This window comes from Danio rerio, chromosome 15, assembly GCF_052040795.2.
Source record: "Danio rerio strain M-AB ecotype USA chromosome 15, GRCz13ab, whole genome shotgun sequence".
In the NCBI taxonomy this organism is placed as follows: Eukaryota; Metazoa; Chordata; class Actinopteri; order Cypriniformes; family Danionidae; genus Danio; species Danio rerio.
The window spans coordinates 793801-813196 of record NC_141035.1 but is presented as its reverse complement, the minus strand read 5'-3'; the positions used below and the strand labels follow the sequence as shown (position 1 = coordinate 813196).

Genomic DNA, 19396 nt, shown 5'->3' with positions numbered 1-19396 from the left:
AGAAGTATTTACATTTTTAATGTGTGAAATAATGTCAGTTTTATTTAAACATTTTACTTTAGTTTTACACTTGAGTCCACACAGAGGTATTTCAAGTTTTGTGATCTCCCAGATTTCTATGAGACACACTCTTCTACTAAATATAGGAGATAAAAAATCCACAAAATAAATTGTGTTGAGACTCCACTCCAAAACTGGAATGATGAGAATTATGCAGAAAGCACATTCCAATGATGTTTATTTATTTACGTTTACAATTTCACTACAATACCATTTCCTTTATTCTATTCTATTGTTGCAGGCTGTGATGAGCTGAAAATATAATAAGTTAGAGATTCCACAAGAAATTAATTACTTTATATATTTATGTCACTATAATTTTAATATAGTGATTATCAGGTAAAACTAGTATGTTACCTTTCCTAAAAAGCAGAGTGTAAGCAGGACTTTTATTTTGCTGCAAAATAGCTCTTAAGCTTTCAGCTGAGCACTTTTGGAAGATTTTAGGCATTTTCAGCTGCTTTGGTGGACGCACAGTAAGTGGGAACATAATGAAGGCATTTATTTATTTTAATATATGCTTAGTCTAAGACAATGAAATGTTTTTATGACCTTGCAAGCATTTCAGCATAATGTTGGTAGTGAAAACAAAAATTGTATAATTCATAATAGGGAAACCAAATGATAAAACTAAAGTACATACACTGTTTTCTTCCATCTTCCTTATTTTTGACAAGTGTAAAGCTACAGAGGACACCAATGCTCACTCATTTCAGTTTTAACCTTCATTGTTTGATTATTGTGAAAAAATATATTTGATTTGGAGAACACACAGGAATACTGTGCAAACCAGATTGTTTATTTAACACAGTGAAATTTGAGTGCATATGAGGTAAACTTTATCAAAAGTCTTTAGATCTTAGGTCTCAAACTCCATTCCTGGAGGGCCGCGGCTCTGCACAGTTTTACTCCAACCCTGATCAAGCTCAGCTGATGCAATTAATCAAGGTGTTCAAGACTCTTTATTTAAAAGAAAAAGTCAAAGTTATATAAACTCAAGTTGGCTACTGAACGAGTCCATTATAATAATGTTAGCATTAGTGTCTGGAGGCTGGAAAACACTTGACGTCCTTCATGAAGAAGCTGCAGAAGGTGGGGGAAGTCACCAGCTGGTGTACAGGCTGGCCCTTCAGGATCAATGTAAAGACTCGTCTGTCACTGGGGTCTAACAGAAATCAGTCTCATGCTCTCCACTCCTCCATGACTACGACATGATCCCTGTCAGTTCTCCTAATCTCTCAGAGTAGCAAATTGAATTTCAGTTCAGGAAAATGTATAGGTCCTCAGACGCCCCACCAATATCAAGAGCAAATCTACACCCTTGGAAATCCCGGCACAGCTGGTCGGTTGGTGGCACGATTTGCATGATGTAGTTGGAGCTGCTTGCCAGCGGATACAGAGGCCTTCCTGAGGCCTATACTATTTGCAGAATTACGAAGCTTTAATGTATTGTGAGAGTTCAGATGGACTGACCCGATTGCTTGGTAGTTGCACACGCAGATGTAAGGGTCATGGGATGCTCTGTTAGACTGCTTGAGGCTTGGTAAAATCAAGTTGTTTGTAGATGTAACGAGTCTTCTGTCAAAGTGATTTAATGGCCAAAGACATCTAAAGGGGAGAATACAAAAGGGCTCACTGAGAAACTTCTTCAACACTGACACACTGATGTCAGGCTTTTATCCAGTATGAAGCATCACATGGGTATTAAGGGATTTTTTATATGCAAAGCTCAGTCCACACTGTTGGCAAGTGTAAGGCCTTTCTCCAGTGTGAATCCTCATGTGTTCTGTAAGGTTTCGATTCCGTGTGAAACTCTTTCCACACTGTTGGCAGGTATGTTGCTTTTCTCCAGTGTGAATCCTCATATGGTCTGTAAGGTATTGTTTCCAAGAAAAACTCTTTCCACACTGTTGGCAATTGTAAGGCTTTTCTCCAGTGTGAATCCTCACATGGGTTGCAAGGTTTTGTTTCCAAGTGAAACTTTTTCCACAATGTAGGCAAATATTATGCTTTTCTCCATTGTGCATCCTCATATGGTCTGAAAGGTTTTGTTTCCGTGTGAAACTCTTTCCACACTGTGGGCAAGTATGTCGCCTTTCTCCAGTGTGCATCATCATATGGCCTATAAGGTGTTGTTTACAAGTGAAACTCTTTCCACAATGTTGGCAAATGAATGGCTTTTCCCCAGTGTGAATCCTCATATGGGTTGTAAGGTTTTGTTTCCAAGTGAAACTCTTCCCACACTGATGGCAAGTGTAAAGCTTTTCTCCATTGTGAATCTTCATATGTTCTGTTAAGTTCTGTACCTGATTGAAACTCTTTCCACATTGTTGGCAAGTGTAAGGCTTTTCCCCAGTGTGAATCCTCATGTGTTCTGTAAGTTTGCTTCGCCAAATGAAAGTCTTTCCACACTGTGGGCAAGTGTAAGGTTTTTCTCCAGCGTGAATCCTCATATGTTTTGTAAGGTATTGTTTGCGAGCGAAACTCTTTCCACACTGGTGGCAGGTATGAGATTCGGCTGTTGTTTGTGATGAGGTTTTTTTCTGTTCTGATTTTCCTCCAGAACTGAAATCCAGACATTCCTCATGCTGATCCTTCTCTTCTACTTCGTTCTGATCTTGACTCTCCTCTTTGAGTGGCATTAGGTATTCTTTGAAGCAAAAAATTACAAATAAAACCCCATAGGTGTTAAAATTCATAGTAACATATCATTTTCAATTGAAACAATGCTATATAATTAAACATTTATGAACTATACAATTCCACCGAAGATTTTTTTAATATTTCCCATCTTAAAAGAGTTAAATTGATTATTGGTATTCACTTGGTTTTGTCTTACAAAACTTAGTGTTTATCACCATCTCACTCTTAACCTTGTTAGTTTGTGTTAGAAAAGTCAATAAGGTTTGTTTTGTATATAAAGAAAAGCAGCCTGTTTATGTTTATGAATTTACAGCCTTGAACTAGATCTTGTTACCCTGCTTAATTACTGAAGGGTTTTCACCATATCTTAGATAACTATATCAGTTCTGGAGTCAACAGTTACGGTCTGTTCTAATGATTTGTTGGAGTAGACTAGTTTTAAATTCCTCTTTAATTTAGTTCATATTCCCATTTGAGCTCATTTTACAGTTGATTTTACAGAAAAAGCTGTTCAGTTTATGCATCCAGAGACAGAACAGAATAATGACATGTAAAGTCATCTTTTAGCTGAAGGTGCATGCATAAATGGCTTTATCCTTACAAAAATGTGTTCAGATGCGGCTCTATGTCTTTATTAAACTACCTTTCTGACAGACATTTCTTTAACTTTACATTAAGGGGGTTTAATTAGGTCCAAAACAATATCAAATGCAAATCTCTTGATCAAATGTGGAGCTTTGAGGATGAAAACCAACCTGCTTGTTCCTCAGGATCTTCATGTTTGACTCTGAAAGCTTCTTCAGTCTCTTCATGTTTGACTGTGAATGTTTCTTCAATCTTGATGTCTTCACTCTCCTCTTTAATAAACGCCATCTTTATAACAGTCTGAGCTCAGTCGCTTCAGCAGATCTTTTGTGTTTGTCCTGTTGAAGATCAGAATAATGATTCATGATGGATCATGATCAGGTTCATGATTTGTCTGAGAGTTGGATTTCAGTGTTCAGTTTACTCAGATAACTACCGGATATGTTTATAACAAACTAAGGCAGTTTACTCTTAAAATATTGTTCATAAATGTAGAAAAACACAGCATAATGTCACACTGAATCATTCTTAACTCATATTATTATTATATTGTCTCTATAAATGTCTAAACACTATCAATTTTAACACTTAAACTGATGAAAACAAACCTTTCTCCAGTTGAAACAAGCTGTGCAGCAGCGTGGCGCGCCATTATGACGTCACAAATGTATATCAAAATAAAAGTCCCAATCACTCGATAAAATTGCAGAGGTATTTATCTTGAAAACTTATTTATGGAGGACTTATAATACTGGAGTTCATAATAATTACTAACACATGTATCTTAAACTCTAAACAGTGTTTATGTGCAGAAACTATTTGTTCCAGGAGTTGGATCTCTCTTCAAACAGAGGAAACAGCTAAATGAGTGTCTGCTCAAATGTTAATATACATATATTTAAATCATTTATGATCGCATGATTTATCTTCATGGTTATTTTAACCGTATGTGACTCTACTCCAGCCTTTCGGTTAATGTAATGATCATCATGTTTTTAAAGTTTTTGCTTTACATGTTTTAAGTGTAAAATGTATATTTTATCTTATAGTCATTGTATGTCAATAGTCAACTCTTATGTGCAAAACTCACAAAATGTCAAGCACAATATTTAAATTTGCTATTAATTCTGTGGTAGCGCAATGAATTCATAGCAGATGTCAGTTTTTTACATTTTTTTTCAGTTTCTTTTAACCTGTATTTCAAGTCTTATGATCTTCCAGATTTCTATGAAACAAACTCTCCTACTAAATTGTGTTGAAACTCCACACCTAAACTGAAGTGATGAGAATTATGCAGATAGCACATTTCAATGCTATTCATTTATTTGCATTCACATTTTCACTACAATACCATTTCCTTTATTCTATTCTAACCTTTTAAGGCTCAAGGTGTTTTTACATGCATTTTTTATTTCTCTTCGCTATTTGGGCTTATTGGAACCTAATTAGAATAAAACCTAAGTATCATCTTTTGATATGATGTACTTTTAGAGAAAAATAATGTTCATATATGTGGACTCGTGGTCCTAATTTACATAAAACACTTTTTAATGCATATATAAAATAGACATTTTTTTTTTACTTGCTTTGACTATCAGAAAGTTAAAAACAACATTTTATCCCATTTTGGACAGTTACAGCTGATTACAACTACGCATATTGCTATCTAAAATTTATTTAAGCAGGGTAGCAAGATCTAATTTTAAGGCAGTAGAGTCATAAATATGCATAGGCATTTTTTTTAACTCAAAATGAAACTTTATTAACAGAAACACCTAACATAAACACACACATTTATGCAGGTTGTAGAGAAGAGTAAAGGAAGGAAAAGCAGAATTTGAGAGTGAAATAATATAAAAACCTCAAGTTCTGTAAGACTTAACCAAGTAAAGCACAAATAATCAACTCAACCCTTCTAATGTTTCTTTAGAATTACACACCATTTACACCAGTTCAGTATTAATCTGTAGCCGTAAAGGCTGATTTGTACTTCTGCGTCAAGCAAAGGTGTGTGCAACTGCCTATGCATCAGCATCGCAGACGTGCTCCTCTCAAAAAATGTAACTACACATCGCAACAACGTGTAGCGCAAGCTCTGTGATTGGTCTGCTAGGTGGTGCTGGCAAGTGTAGACGGGACCGAGAGCCGCGCAATGGAAAGTTTTGTTTTGTGCTTACCTCATGGTTAAAGTTGTTGCACGTCCGCCAGTTCCTGCCTCAAAATAAGAGAGTTTGAGCCACTTGTACATACAGAAGCTTTCAAAAACAAGCAAAGAAACTCGACACAGAGGAATTTTAACACCTCATTGCCAACTAGCGTTTTGGAAATGTTATTGCAGAGCAGGGGTGCCCAAACTTGGTCCTTGAGGGCTGATGTCCTGCATAGTTTAGCTCCAACTTCCTTCAACATACTTGCCTGGAAGTTTTTGTATACCTAGAAAGAGCTTAATTGGCTGGTTCAGGTGTGTTTAAGTGGGGTTGGAAGTAAAATGTGCAGGACACCGGCTCTCCAGGACCGAGATTGGGCACCCCTGTTGCAGAGCAACAAAAACAGTGTGCAGAAGTATGAATGCACAGCTACATGCGTTGCATGTGCCGTGGGTCACGCTGATCACTTGACGCAGAAGAATAAACCAGGCTTTACTAGCATTCCTTCTGTGACTTATCATTTTTTTCTTGTGCTGTCAGTCATCTTATCAAAACTGGTTAAATAAAATGGCAGATTAATACGAGGACGGCTAAGAACAGGCCATGTCCAAACTCTGTCCTGCAAAGTTTAGTTTCAACCCCAATCAGTCGCATATGTGCTAGCTAATCAAGGTCTTACCAGGCTTTCTAGAAACATCCTTGCAGGAGTGTTGAGGCAAGCTGGAGCTAAAATCGGCAGGAGACTGGCCCTCCAGAACCAAGTTTGGACACCCATGGCTAAGACCATTCACATCTAGTAACAGCTGTTGAAGTAGCATCAAATGTCCAGTTCCACATGAGAGGTCTCATTGACCTCTTGAATAGGTCAGAAGACCCTGATGAAACAAATAACTAGGCATATATAAAAAGCAATGACATAAATATCATTAAAGTTTTACTCTAAAGAGGAATGACACTAAGGTCATCATATAATCTAGATCAGGGGTGTCCAAACTCAGTCCTGGAGGGCTGGTGTCCTGGAGAGTTTAGCTCCAACCCTAATCAAAAACACCTGAACCAGCTAATAATAGATATACTAGAAACTATCTAGCAGGTGTGTAGGGATGGTATACAGCAGTGGTCACCAAACTTGTTCCTGGAGGTCTGGTGTCCTGCAGATATTTGTCCAACCCTAATCAAAAACACCTAAACAAGCTAATTAAGGTTTTACCAGGTATACTTGCAACACCCAGGCAGGTGTGTTGAGGCAAGTTGGAGCTAAAACCTGCAGTGACACCGGCCCTCCAGGACCGAGATTGGTGACCCCTGGTATACAGTTTTAACCCAAAGAATGAGCTGTCTGTCGATGAAGAAGAGCCGGAGTCAGAGATTCAAATACATAAATAAAGTTTACTGAAGATAGTTTGCAGTTTCATCAGCAGAAGCCAGCTTCAACACTCGCAATGAGTTCCTAGGCCGCTCTGACTTACAGTACAACAATGCAGCAATGATACTCTTTACACATGTCCAGAAAAAGTGGGATCCAGGTAAACAGTTCTCATTGGTTACAGCAAAAATAGACAATTCTAAATGTGTGCGTTGATGAAGGATTGTATTTAACTCCAGATATGGATGGCGGCATGGTTCTTGGGGGTCTAATAAGAGCTGATCTCCGACCTGTAAATAGCTAAACCTTGGATACAGTAGGCACTAGAGACAATCTGTTGTGGAAACTCAAGGTCGTTTCTTGTACATTCAGCTGTCTTATCAAACTGGTTTAATCAACATTCGGCTACAATATCCTCACTACACACAATGTCTATCTAGCATAAAAAGGAATTACTGTAAAAAGAATTAACAATCAAAACAGCTCAATTACTGCAGACAAAATCATGACAAACAGAAACAGTTGTTTCAGCATCAGTAATTCCGGTCAACTTCCGGTGTTACTTCATCCTGGGGTGGACATCCATCAGAAAACCCACTCCTTTATCCAGTATGAAGCATCACATGGGAATTAAGGGATACTTTATATCGAAAGCTCTTTCCACACTGTGGACAGGTGTACGGTTTCTCTTTACTGTGAACACTCTGGTGTCTTTTAAGGTATGCTTTAGTAGAGAAACCTTTTCCACACTGTTGGCAATTGTAAGGCTTTTCTCCGTTGTGAATCCACATATGTTCGATAAGGATTTGTTTTCGAGCAAAACTCTTTCCACACTGTTGGCAAGTGTAAGGCGTTTCTCCGGTGTGAGTCCTCATGTGGTTTGTAAGGTTTTGTTTCCAAGTGAAACTCCTTCCACACTGATTGCAGGTGTAAAGCTTTTCTCCACTATGAATCCTCATATGTTCTGTCAAGTTTGTTAACCGAGTGAAACTCTTTCCACACTGATGGCAAATGCAAGGCTTTTCTCCTGTGTGGATCATCATATGGTCTGCAAGGTTTTGTTTCCGATTGAAACTCTTTCCACACTGTTGGCAAGTGTAAGGCTTTTCTGCACTGTGAGTAGTCATGTGGTTTTTAAGGTGTTGTTTCCGTGTGAAACTCTTTCCACACTGTTGGCAGGCGTGATGTCTTTCTCCAGTGTGAACCTTTATATGTTCTGTAAGGCTTTGTTTGCGAGTAAAACTCCTACCACAATGTTGGCAGGTGTGATGCCTTTCTCCAGTGTGAATCTTCATATGTAATGTAAGGCCTTGTTTGCAAGTAAAACTCTTTCCGCACTGATGACAGATAATAGATTCTGTCTTCCTGGCTGTATTTTGTGATGAGGTTTTTGTCTGTTCAGATTTGAAATCAAGAATTTCCTCACACTGATTTTCCTCTTTGGTTTCATTCTGATCTTGACTCTCCTCTTTGAGTGGCATCTGGTTTTCTGTGGAGAAAACTATTAGAAATAAATTCCTAAAGGTGTTAAAATTTAGTAATTTATTAAAACAATATTATATTGTTAACCCCTTATGACCTGTACAACTTACAATCATACAATTCTAGAGCCTTTTTGTTAGTATTTTAACATGCTGTGCTGTCATTTGAGTATTTTCAAGTGTCATATATATGAGCAATATCACATGAGTAGCAGTGCGATATGGCTGTATTCCGGCACTGGTATATATATACAAAAACACATACATATATATATGTGTGTGTGTAATATATATATATATATATATATATATATATATATATATATATATATATATATATATATATATATATATATCCGTGTGTGTGTGTAGTTCTTACACCCAATTTGAAGGCAAAGTATGCAATAAATCCAGTTACAAAAAAAATTGCTCAAAAGCGTAATAAACCACAAAACTAATTTTATTTTTCCCACAACCAATTTTTTTTTTATTAAAAATTCAATAAAATCAAGCTTAAACATGTTATTGTAAAACAAACTTGCTTTTCAGAGCATGTCAGATAAAGCTCTTTAATGAAGACACTTGAGAAATATAGATCAGTGTAGAGCTGCAGATCTGAATGAGGATCGAAAGTTGAGCTTTGAGGATGAAAACCAACCTGTTTGTTCCTCAGGATCTTCATGTTTGACTCTGAAAGCTTCTTCAGTCTCTTCATGTTTGACTGTGAATGTTTCTTCAATCTTGATGTCTTCACTCTCCTCTTTAATAAACGCCATCTTTATAACAGTCTGAGCTCAGTCGCTTCAGCAGATCTTCTGTGTTTGTCCTGTTGAAGATCAGAATAATGAACAGAAAGACACAAATCCAGTCTCCATCAGCTCTCTAGTTCAGTAATTCAAAAGATTCAAATAAATGAATCGTGTTCAGCAGCATTAGACTCAGTTGACTCGCATCGCTATAAACTGAATTAGTGTTGATAATAAACTGATTCAAAATGAAAAACTAAACGCAGCTTTACTGTTTCTTATATGTGGAGGCAATTTACAATTTAATGTGACTAAAATAATGTTCATACATTGGATAAGGCATATCTAACATCACACTGAAGGATAATTAATGTGCATTATTGATATTTTTAAAGCCTAAACAAATGTTTAAACACTCTGCATCAAATTTAACACTTAAAATGATTAAAAACACAAACCTTTCTCCGGTTGAAACACAAGAGATACAGAAGCACGGCGCATCCTTATGACATCATACATGCAAAGCAAAATAAAAGTCCCATTCACATGTTACAATTAAAAACTCTCTCTCTCTCTCTCTCTTTGTATATATATATATATATATATATATATATATATATATATATATATATATATATATATAGCTGAATGATCAAACTGCTGTGCTTTTACAATGAAAGCTGCTTTCTTTTGTTGACAGGAACAACAAAAAATATAGTAATTACAAAATACTGATAGTTTAAAAAATATATATTTTTATAGTACTGAAAAATACCTCCTCAAAACTTTTCATCATTCATGTCATTAATATGAGATTACTCTATCATATTCTATTCATATTCAATCTAATATGATTGAAATTGGATTAGATTCACAGCGAACACTTAATTGACATATTTGTCCACCAAATAGAACAGTTAGTACAAAGTCATTTTCAGCAATTCTGCGTTATATGTGTTTTTCATTTCTTTTGAGCAAAGTAGCGATTATCTAAAGCTCAGTCATTAACTTATGAAGCAAACACACACCAACACAGATCTTAAGAGTAAACTACAAGTTTATTGCTACTCTATGACAATGTCTACATAAGACACAGACACAATCTGCGAAAGACAGACACAAAAGCAGTTCAGAGGAAAGTTAAAGATTGAGAGTGAAGGTTTTAAATTATAGCATTTGCTAAGTTAATCGCGTTGCAACCTGAAACAACATAAAAAGCAGAGAGTTTCACTATTCTTTACTGCTTTTAATTTTGGTTTGGCTGCTTTCAATGGGAAATAGTTGCACAGTTGATCAATCGGCAGCACGACTCTGATGACATACTAGGTTTAAACCTAATCATACACACTTGATCAGACTAATTGAGTCCTTCAGACTTGTTTGAAACCTGCAGGTAAGTGTATTAAAGCAAGGTTGGAACTAAACACTGCAGCCCTGCAGAAACTGAGAGGCTGTTTCTCAATATGCGTTACTCAGTGATCTTGCGTCCTCCTGTAACGTCATCATCAACTGCCAAAGTTCAGTTCCAATACTTAAGACCGCAAGAACAGAGGACAAGCTAAACTTCCTGGATGTGTTCTTGATATCGAGACTCGAGCGCCGAACTGGCTCTAGAAGTCCCAGAAGTCATCGTGACTGGAGGTTGGAAGCGCAGCAATTTATATAAGGTTTTGTATTAAAGTTCAGAGATAAAACTTATTTATTTTAGGAGTTTCCCTAAAGAAACGGTGAATATAAACATGACCATGAAGCTCTAATAGAGGCATAAACCCATTAGCGTGTTTGTTTGCTGAAATTTGTATTAAAATCAGTTTTATTTATATTGTGCAACGTCTATTTATAATGTTTTTATGCAGACTATAGTTTAAAATAGGGAAAAAACAATAAGACATTGTATGAATGCTGTAATGTCTAAATAATTTTCCATCAAACACGCACAAAGGTCACGTGACCATCAGGAAGAACTCAGCATTTCATTTCTCACAGGACGCGTTCTCTGTTCTCGCGATCTCCCGAGTAGTGATGGGAAGTTTGGATCATTTTACTGACTCGAATCTTTTAGTCTCGTTCATCAAGATGAACTAATCTTTTTTTCCCCCGAGTCATTTCGTTCATTTAGTTCAATTTGCCAAAATGCTAATAAAATGTTACGAATTGCTTCCAAACACATCTACAACTAGCCCAAAAGGTTGACTGCATGACAAACAAGTCATAAATAGAATACTATAAGGAGAAAATAATAATTCAATGTTGACCTGCTCTTTTGTCTATGAAGGCATTGTTGTCTCTTTGCTCAGCTCACCTCTTCATGTCTTCAAATGTCAGGGGTTCGTTAACGTTACACTGGCAGTCACATATAATCTTAACCAATGAACACAGTCTGATTCGATAGGAGCCATGATCATTAGTTCACCTTTCAAGTCTTGAGTTGTTCGTTATTTATGTGACAGAATGACTCAAACCCGAGGACTCGAGAGATGAACGGTTCAATTGTTTTTCCGGCTCTAAACGCATATGATTGGCCCGTGAGGAACGAGTGACTCAGACCCGATAAAGGACTCGAGAGATGAACGGATCAATTCTTTTTCCGGCTCTTAAAGCATATGAATGGCTTCTGCCTTTCCGCGATGAACAACTCGAAATATGATGAAGACTTAAAATGAACGATACCACCTGCACAAATGTGCGCACGCGCGGATGAACGAATTACTCCCTGAGAGGACTTGTTCCAGAGTCATATTGAAGATTTGTTTATTTTGAACGAATATTCAATTTGACTCGGGAACTACAAGTCCTCTCAGGGAGTGATTCGTTCATCCGCGCGTGCGCACCTCCAAAATGAATAAATCGTTCATGAACGACCCATCACTACTCCCGAGTTCGTTCTTCCGAGGTGGCCTGGCAAGTCCGTTCTCTGCGTTCTTGGAATTGAGAAACAGCCAGAGTTTCTTCCCCAGAGAAACATAAATTTATAGCAATCAATGATTGACTCCTGTACTAGTAGTAATTGACCGTTACACTTTTCCCCATTGAAAACTATACGAGTGACATGTCTTTTGTATTCTATAGTCTTTGTCTGAATGCAGTCTCGTATCCTGAGTGTGTAGACCAGGGGTGTCTAAACTACGGCCCGCGGGGCCATCTGCGCCCGCAATCAGTTTTGTGGCGGCCCGCGAAGCTTTTTATAAATATCAATAGAATCTGGCCCGCTATACAAAAATGAACGTAATTCAATAAATAACCACCGGGTGTCGCTATTACAGGCATTCAATTAAGCAGCAGTTCTTGTTGTGATCTATCTATCTATCGTTCTATCTATCTATCCATCCATCCATCTATCTATCTATATATATACACACACAGTTGAAGTCTGAATTATTAGCCCCTCTTTGATTTATTTCTTCTTTTTTAAATATTTTCCAAATGATGTTTAACAGAGCAAGGACATTTTCACAGTATGTCTGATAATATTATTTCTTCTGAAGAAAGACTTATTTGTTTTATTTCGGCTAGAATAAAAGCAGTTTTTAATTTTTTATGAACCATTTTAAGGTCAAAATTATAAACCCCTTAAGTCTTTAGAACAAACCATTGTTATAAAATAACTTGCCTAACTACCTTAACTTGACTGGTTAACTTAATTAAACCTAGTGAAGCCTTTAAATGTCACTTTAAGCTGTATAGAAGTGTCTTGAAGAATATCTAGTCAAATATTATTTACTGTCATCATGGCAAAGAGAAATAAATCAGTTATTAGAAATGAGTTACTAAAACTAATATGTTTAGAAATGTGTTGAAAAAAATCTCTCCGTTAAACAGAAATTGGGGAAAAAATAAACAGGGGTGCTAATAATTTAGGGGGGCTAACAATTCTGACTTCAACTGTGTGTATGTATATATATATATATATATATATATATATATATATATATATATATATATATATATATATATATATATATATATACACATGTCTGTGTGATGTATGTAAAATTTGGCCTGCGACAACGTTTTTTTTTTTTTTTTTTTTGCATCTGGCCCTCGGCCCAAAAAGTTTGGACACCCCTTGTGTAGACCAAAAATTTTCTTCTATTAAATTACAAAACAAAACAGAAGTATTACTTATTGAGACAAAAATCTGTACACAGCAGATATCGCAGCTCTACTTGCAATTAGAGTGATACAATAATATTGTTAGTTCTACTGTCAAAGATCTGGGTGTTGTGAATGACAGAAACATAACATTTGAAAGCACCTCGAGTTTCTCACCCCTGTATTACATGATTCCTGTCCATGGAACTCAATACTTATGAAACCTGATTTGGTTATCTCTAAATATGAATCCTCCTGTGAAAATAAAGTTTTACTTTTTGTCAGAAACTCCTTAAAAATATAAACCAGCTTCTCTCCCGTGTGAATTATCATGTGTGCCTCAGACATTTCTTGCTTGTAAAGCTCTTGGCACACAATACACCAGTGTAAGGCTTTTATCCAGTATGAAGCATCACATGGGTATTAAGGGATTTTTTATATCTAAAGCTCTTTCCACACTGTTGGCAGATGTAAGGCTTTTCTCCAGTGTGAATCCTCATATGGTCTGTAAGTTTTTGTTTTCTAGTGAAACTCTTTCCACACTGTTGGCAGGTATTAGGCCTTTCTCCACTGTGAATCCTCACATGTTCTGTGAAGTTTTGTATCCATGTGAAACTCTTCCCACAGTGTCGGCAGATGTAAGGCTTTTCTCCAGTGTGAATCCTCATATGATCTACATAGTTTTGTTTCCAGGTGAAACTCTTTCCACATTGTTGGCAAGTGTAAGGCTTTTCTCCAGTGTGAATCCTCATGTGGCCTGTAAATTTGTTTCTCCAGGTAAAACTCTGTCCACACTGTTGGCAAGTGTAAGGCTTTTCTCCGGTGTGAATCCTCATATGGTCTATAAGATACTGTTTCCGAGTGAAACTCTTTCCACACTGTTGGCAAGTGTACGGCCTTTCTCCAGAGTGAATCTTCATATGTTCTGTAAGACACTGTTTCCGAGAGAAACTCTTTTCACATTGTTGGCAGGTGTGATGCCTTTCTCCGGTGTGAGTCTTCATATGTTCTGTAAGGCCTTGTTTCCTAGAGAAACTCTTTCCACACTGATGGCAGGTGTTAGATTTAGTCTTCAAGGCTGTATTTTGTGATGAGGTTTTTGTCTGTTCAGATTTTTCTCCAGATATGAATTGAAGAATATCCTCACACTGATTTTCCTCTTTCCTTTTATTCTGATCTTGATCCTCCTCTTTAAGTGCCATCAGGTTTTCTGGGGAGAAAAAAAGGGCATATAAAACCCATAGGTGTTAAAAGTGCTAGTAACATACCATTTACAATTATACAATTCTCCCAAAGTATTTCTTAATAATATAACACAAAAAAAAATTCCACCAATAAAATGTACTTAATAAGAAATTACACATGTCAACCTTAAACGTGACAGTGTAACCACCTATACTGGTGAACTTACTTAACGTCACTAATTTCTGAGTGTGAGGTTGTGTTCTTCAGCCACTCATGTATACCGACGATCATGCCAAGAGAGCACAGGAGTGGGAAACGGCTACTTGGAAGTCTGGGGCAGAATGTTGTTACTCCTTTGAATTCTTCAAGGAGGAGATGATTTAGTGTTCAATCACTTCATTCGACTGTTGGCCACTCTACATTTAAGGACACTCTCTGTAGCAAACAAAGAAATTGAGATGTGCACCTTTATGCCACCAGTGAGTAAAAGAAGGCGGACCTCTTGTCCTCCTTCTGGAGGGCTTGTACTTAGACTTGGAGGACAGAACTGATAGAACCGGCTGTGCAGCTTGAGGTTCATCACAGTGTGTTCACATCCACTCTCTCTGAGATTGAGATCCTGGAAGCCACCAAACCTACCTCTCCTCATATTGCCATACATCCATCGTTGAAGCCCATGCAGGTGGGTGACTTCCAGATCTCCACTTCATGGGACAATTCCACTTGCAACAGAGGTCCGGAGTTCAAACTTTCCTGCTCTGCTTTTGTAGACTCTGGGGCAGAAGTTCACTTTATGCATGATGCGTCTCATGACACACCTCTCTGACTATCGACACCCGTATCTTCACTCTTGATGGTCAAACCCTTAGATTGCCTATTGATTACAACAGTGAGTCTCACCATTTATAGCAATTATCAAAAAACTATTTTGTTTTTTTGTGTTCCCGTCCCCTACTGTCTGTTATTTTGGGCCATCTTTGGCTGGTTAATCATAACCATCATGTTGAACGGACTAATGGATCTTCACTATCTTGGAAATTATCATGTCATGTAAATCATCTCTGCCTCTGTGTTACAGGATGAACCTACCGACCTGTCTGGTGTTCTTCACAATTTGACAGAGGTCTTCAGACAGTCCGAGCTATTTCTCTCCCTCCTCAAAGACCAGCAATTGTGGTATTGATCTTCGCCCAGGTACTTCTCCACTATAGGGTATTACTTGTCAGCTTCTGAACACATATCACATGAGAAGTAAGTGTCTGAAGTTGTATTCTCCAGCAAGACTGGAATTTTCCTTTATGAGAGAGGGTTCCTTGTGTTCTTTTATTGATTATTGTGAGCTGAATGAGATTACAATAAGAAACTGATGTCCATTGCCCTTAATATCTTCAGCCTTCGATATTCTGCAAGGAGCAACTATCTTTTCTGAATTGGATTTACGTATCAACCTGTGTGCGTTAGAGAGGGTGACGAATGTTTATTAAAAATAAAACTGTTTAATATGCCTCACAGTCAATCAAGTACCTCTGTAGGGATTGGTCAATGCCTCTGCTGTATTTCAGCCCTAGAACAATAACATTCTCAGGTACGTTCATTTTTTTAGTTTTGGTCTATTTGGACCATGTTCTTATTTTCTCATCAGATCTCGATACACTTTTGCTGTAAACTGTCATATGCTCATGTAAAGGAGTCACTTTGAGGATGAAAACCAACCTGTTTGTTCCTCGGGATCTTCATGTTTGACTGTGAATGTTTCTTCAATCTTGATGTCTTCACTCTCCTCTTTAATAAACGCCATCTTTATAACAGTCTGAGCTCAGTCGCTTCAGCAGATCTTCTGTGTTTGTCCTGTTGAAGATCAGAATAATGAACAGAAAGACACAAATCCAGTCTCCATCAGCTCTCTAGTTCAGTAAGCTGTGGTGATTCAAAAGATTTAAATAAACGAATCGTGTTCAGCAGCATTAGACTCAGTTGACTCGCATCACTATAAACTGAATTAGTGTTGATAATACACTGATTCACAACATTAAACAAGACGCAACTTTTCTGCTTCTCAAGCGTGGAAGCGGTTTACAATTTAATGTGACTAAAATAATGTTCATACATTGGATAAGGCATATCTAACATCACACTGAAAGATAACTATAGGTGCAGTAGGTGATCTGCCAAAACGCTAGCATTAGCATAGTAGCGTAGAAATTTTATGACCCTCCCCTACTGTACAAAGCCAAGCCTCCTTAAGTCATGAACACATGAACACGCACTGATTAGATATAACAATAGATCATGTCATCGAAGGCGAAGACTAGAGGGGCAGTAAGTGGGAATTGTAGAATCCGCAGATGCAGAACCGCTGTGGGTCAGTCATCCTTTTCAGTAAAAGGTTAACATCTATGGAATGCCATGCCTGTTCATTTAAAGTTACAATCAGAACTCCGAGTTTTTTCTGTAAAGCTGAAAGAGTGGTAGAAATCTTTACAGCAATGTGAGCATTAAGCATTACTCTTTCAGATTGGTCCCATTTACATTTCTCTTTATCCATATTGAATTGCATCTTATGTTTATGGCTCTGTAAATATTGTACATGTTTGCTGTATTGTGTTTTATTCTTGACTGTTTTTTTTATTTTATTTTAATTTTATTTTTTTATGTAAAGCCTGACCAGGGACGAGTGCTGCAAATTAGCTTTATGCTATATGCCCTACGTACACAACATCGGTTATCTTTGTATAACAATGTCAAGTGTATTGTCCCTGTAAAATAAACAAGCAAATAAAAAAAATTTCACCAGTTAGAAAACTCGATGGAGACACGCACTTCATCAAGAGTAGTTGTTGACAGGCCGGCGGGTGCAGGATTACATTTCCCCAGTCACTACTCAACCATTGAACAAATGTGTGAATAAATCTGACTTCACCTCAGTAAAGCTGGTTAGGTGGACGAGCACATATACTGATGTTTTGTTATTAAACTAAATAAAAATCAGATCAGAATAGGAGTGTGCTACTGCTAAAACATATCCTGTCATCTGTTTACATTACACTTATGTTCACGTTAGCAAGACAACAAGTGACTTTTCATTTTCAGTTGTGCTCGCTGATCCTCGTACATCGCTTGATTTCAGCTCCTTTTTTACTTGAACAACTAAACGATCTCTCAGGTCTACTTAACTGACTATATTATGGATGCTGTAAAAGGAACTACATGATCTTGAAAATAGCCATTGTTCTGCCAGACGTTTTCAGTGGCTGAACAACACTACCGTGCATATAACCCTTTCATAAACAAGTACAGTCTACATCAGCTTTGCGTGGCTATGTTAGTTTTAAAACAGACCTGTCTAAACGTAATACTTCAGCCATGGTGGCGCCTTCAGATCGTTGTTTTGATTGGCATAACATATTTTCTTTCAGCGTGCAAAAGTAACTCTAATATGGAGTCAGTGTTTATAAAAGTTTTGATTCTGCATTTTTGGCAGAAACGCTTTCAGAAACAATCTTGGTCACACTTTATTTTGATGGTTCGTTTGTTGAATTTAAGTTACAGTGCATCTACATGCCAACTCATTAGATTATAATTAGACTGTTAGCTTGGGGTTAGTGTAAGTTGACATGTCCTTGAAAAGTCTCTCATAGTTAAATGTCTGTATGAACAGATATTAAGCAGACAGTCTGCTAATACTCAAATGGACCATCAAAATAAAGTGTTACCATAATCTTTCTTTTCATGCATACAAGTCTACGCTGGTCTATCAGAAAGAAGTTCAGGTTGATGCAGAGTTTGCCTGATGATGTCTCTTTGTCAGCGGAAGATCTGTGCCTACGTGTGAGTCAGAGTGACGTATCTGTCTGCTTAAAGAGGCTGCGCAGAAATTCACATTTAAATGTGTTGACAGTTCGAGTTACCTGTTGTAATTATTTGTCGGTCCGACAATATTTAATTGCATGAACATTTTTTAGTTTTATGCCTTATCCAGAATATAAAAACACATGTAAACACTTTTATATCATTTACTTTAATCATTACTACTGGAATGTGAAGAGACTTTAAACCAGCACAACAAAATGCTTCTGAAGACCATCACCTACTGCAGCTTTAATTTACATTATTGATATTTTAAAGCCTAAACAAATGTTAAAACACTAAGCATCAATAACCCTTAAAATGACAAGAAACAAACCTTTCTCTGGTTGAAACACAGGAGATACAGCAGCACGGCGCATCCTTATGACATCAGACATGCAAAGCAAAATAAAAGTCCCATTTACATTACAATTGTAAAGTGTGTGTGTGTGTGTATGTGTGTGTGTATATATATATATATATATATATATATATATATATATATATATATATATATATATATATATATATATATAGATAGATAGATAGATAGATAGATAGATATAGATAGATAGATATATATAATGTAGAGCTAAATGATCCAACAGCTGTGCTTTTACAGTGAAAGCTGTTTTTTTTTTTTGACAGGATCAACCAAAAATATAGGGATTGACAAAATACTGATAGTTTTTAATCATTTTTACACTACTGAAAAATACTTTGAGGATTACAGAGCCTTTAAGTGTATGTCCTTATTGTGCTAAAAAAGTAAACTCCAAAACAAATAAACAAAATTGGATTCAGTGGTCCTCATCAGAACATTTGGATATTCATATCATTAATGTGAAATTAATGTACGTATTTACCCAGTTAAGTTACCCAGGAAGCCAGAAAAGAGCAGAAACAGGAGACGAAGTGATAATAAAAGAGCAGGGTTTATTGAATATTCTTAGTGGCATGTGTTTCGGTGCGCTCTCATACTTCATCCGAACAGCACAAATATAACAAGTGTTATTATACATCCGACCCCAAGACCTTGAAATATAGATATACCCTCATATCAGTGGAGAGGAACATGTCAGGAAACACCATCATAAAAGACTAAACAATAAAAAAAGCACCAAAAGCAGAACAAGTAATGAGAAATATATAAAATAATGAAATCAAATCACTAAATGAATAATAAAATAAATGATAAACATTAATGAATTAATTAAAAATATGCATCAACTGATTAATCAGGGA

At 36.8% G+C, this 19396-nt stretch overlaps 1 protein-coding gene across 3 annotated transcripts; it reads right to left on the bottom strand.

The window, feature by feature from the left end:
* Positions 1-529: 529 nt before the first annotated feature.
* On the bottom strand, positions 530-18537 carry LOC137487800 (uncharacterized). 3 transcript variants are annotated; one of them, XM_087283642.1, is made up of 5 exons: positions 18489-18537; positions 16019-16153; positions 13759-14330; positions 7595-8066; positions 553-2515 (listed from the first exon to the last, which is right to left on the bottom strand). In XM_087283642.1, exons 2-5 carry the CDS (start codon positions 16101-16103, stop codon positions 1737-1739), a joined length of 1908 nt encoding a protein of 635 aa, XP_087139768.1. In that variant the 5' UTR covers positions 16104-16153; positions 18489-18537; the 3' UTR covers positions 553-1736. The 3 variants fall into 3 exon arrangements, with proteins under 3 accessions (XP_087139766.1, XP_087139768.1, XP_087139767.1); XM_087283640.1 differs by lacking the exons at positions 7595-8066; positions 13759-14330; positions 16019-16153; positions 18489-18537 and adding exons at positions 3459-3626; positions 3897-3925 and having other exon boundaries at positions 530-2710; XM_087283641.1 differs by lacking the exons at positions 553-2515; positions 13759-14330; positions 16019-16153; positions 18489-18537 and adding exons at positions 8941-9108; positions 9487-9535 and having other exon boundaries at positions 6805-8302.
* Between the last annotated feature and the right edge of the window lie 859 nt (positions 18538-19396).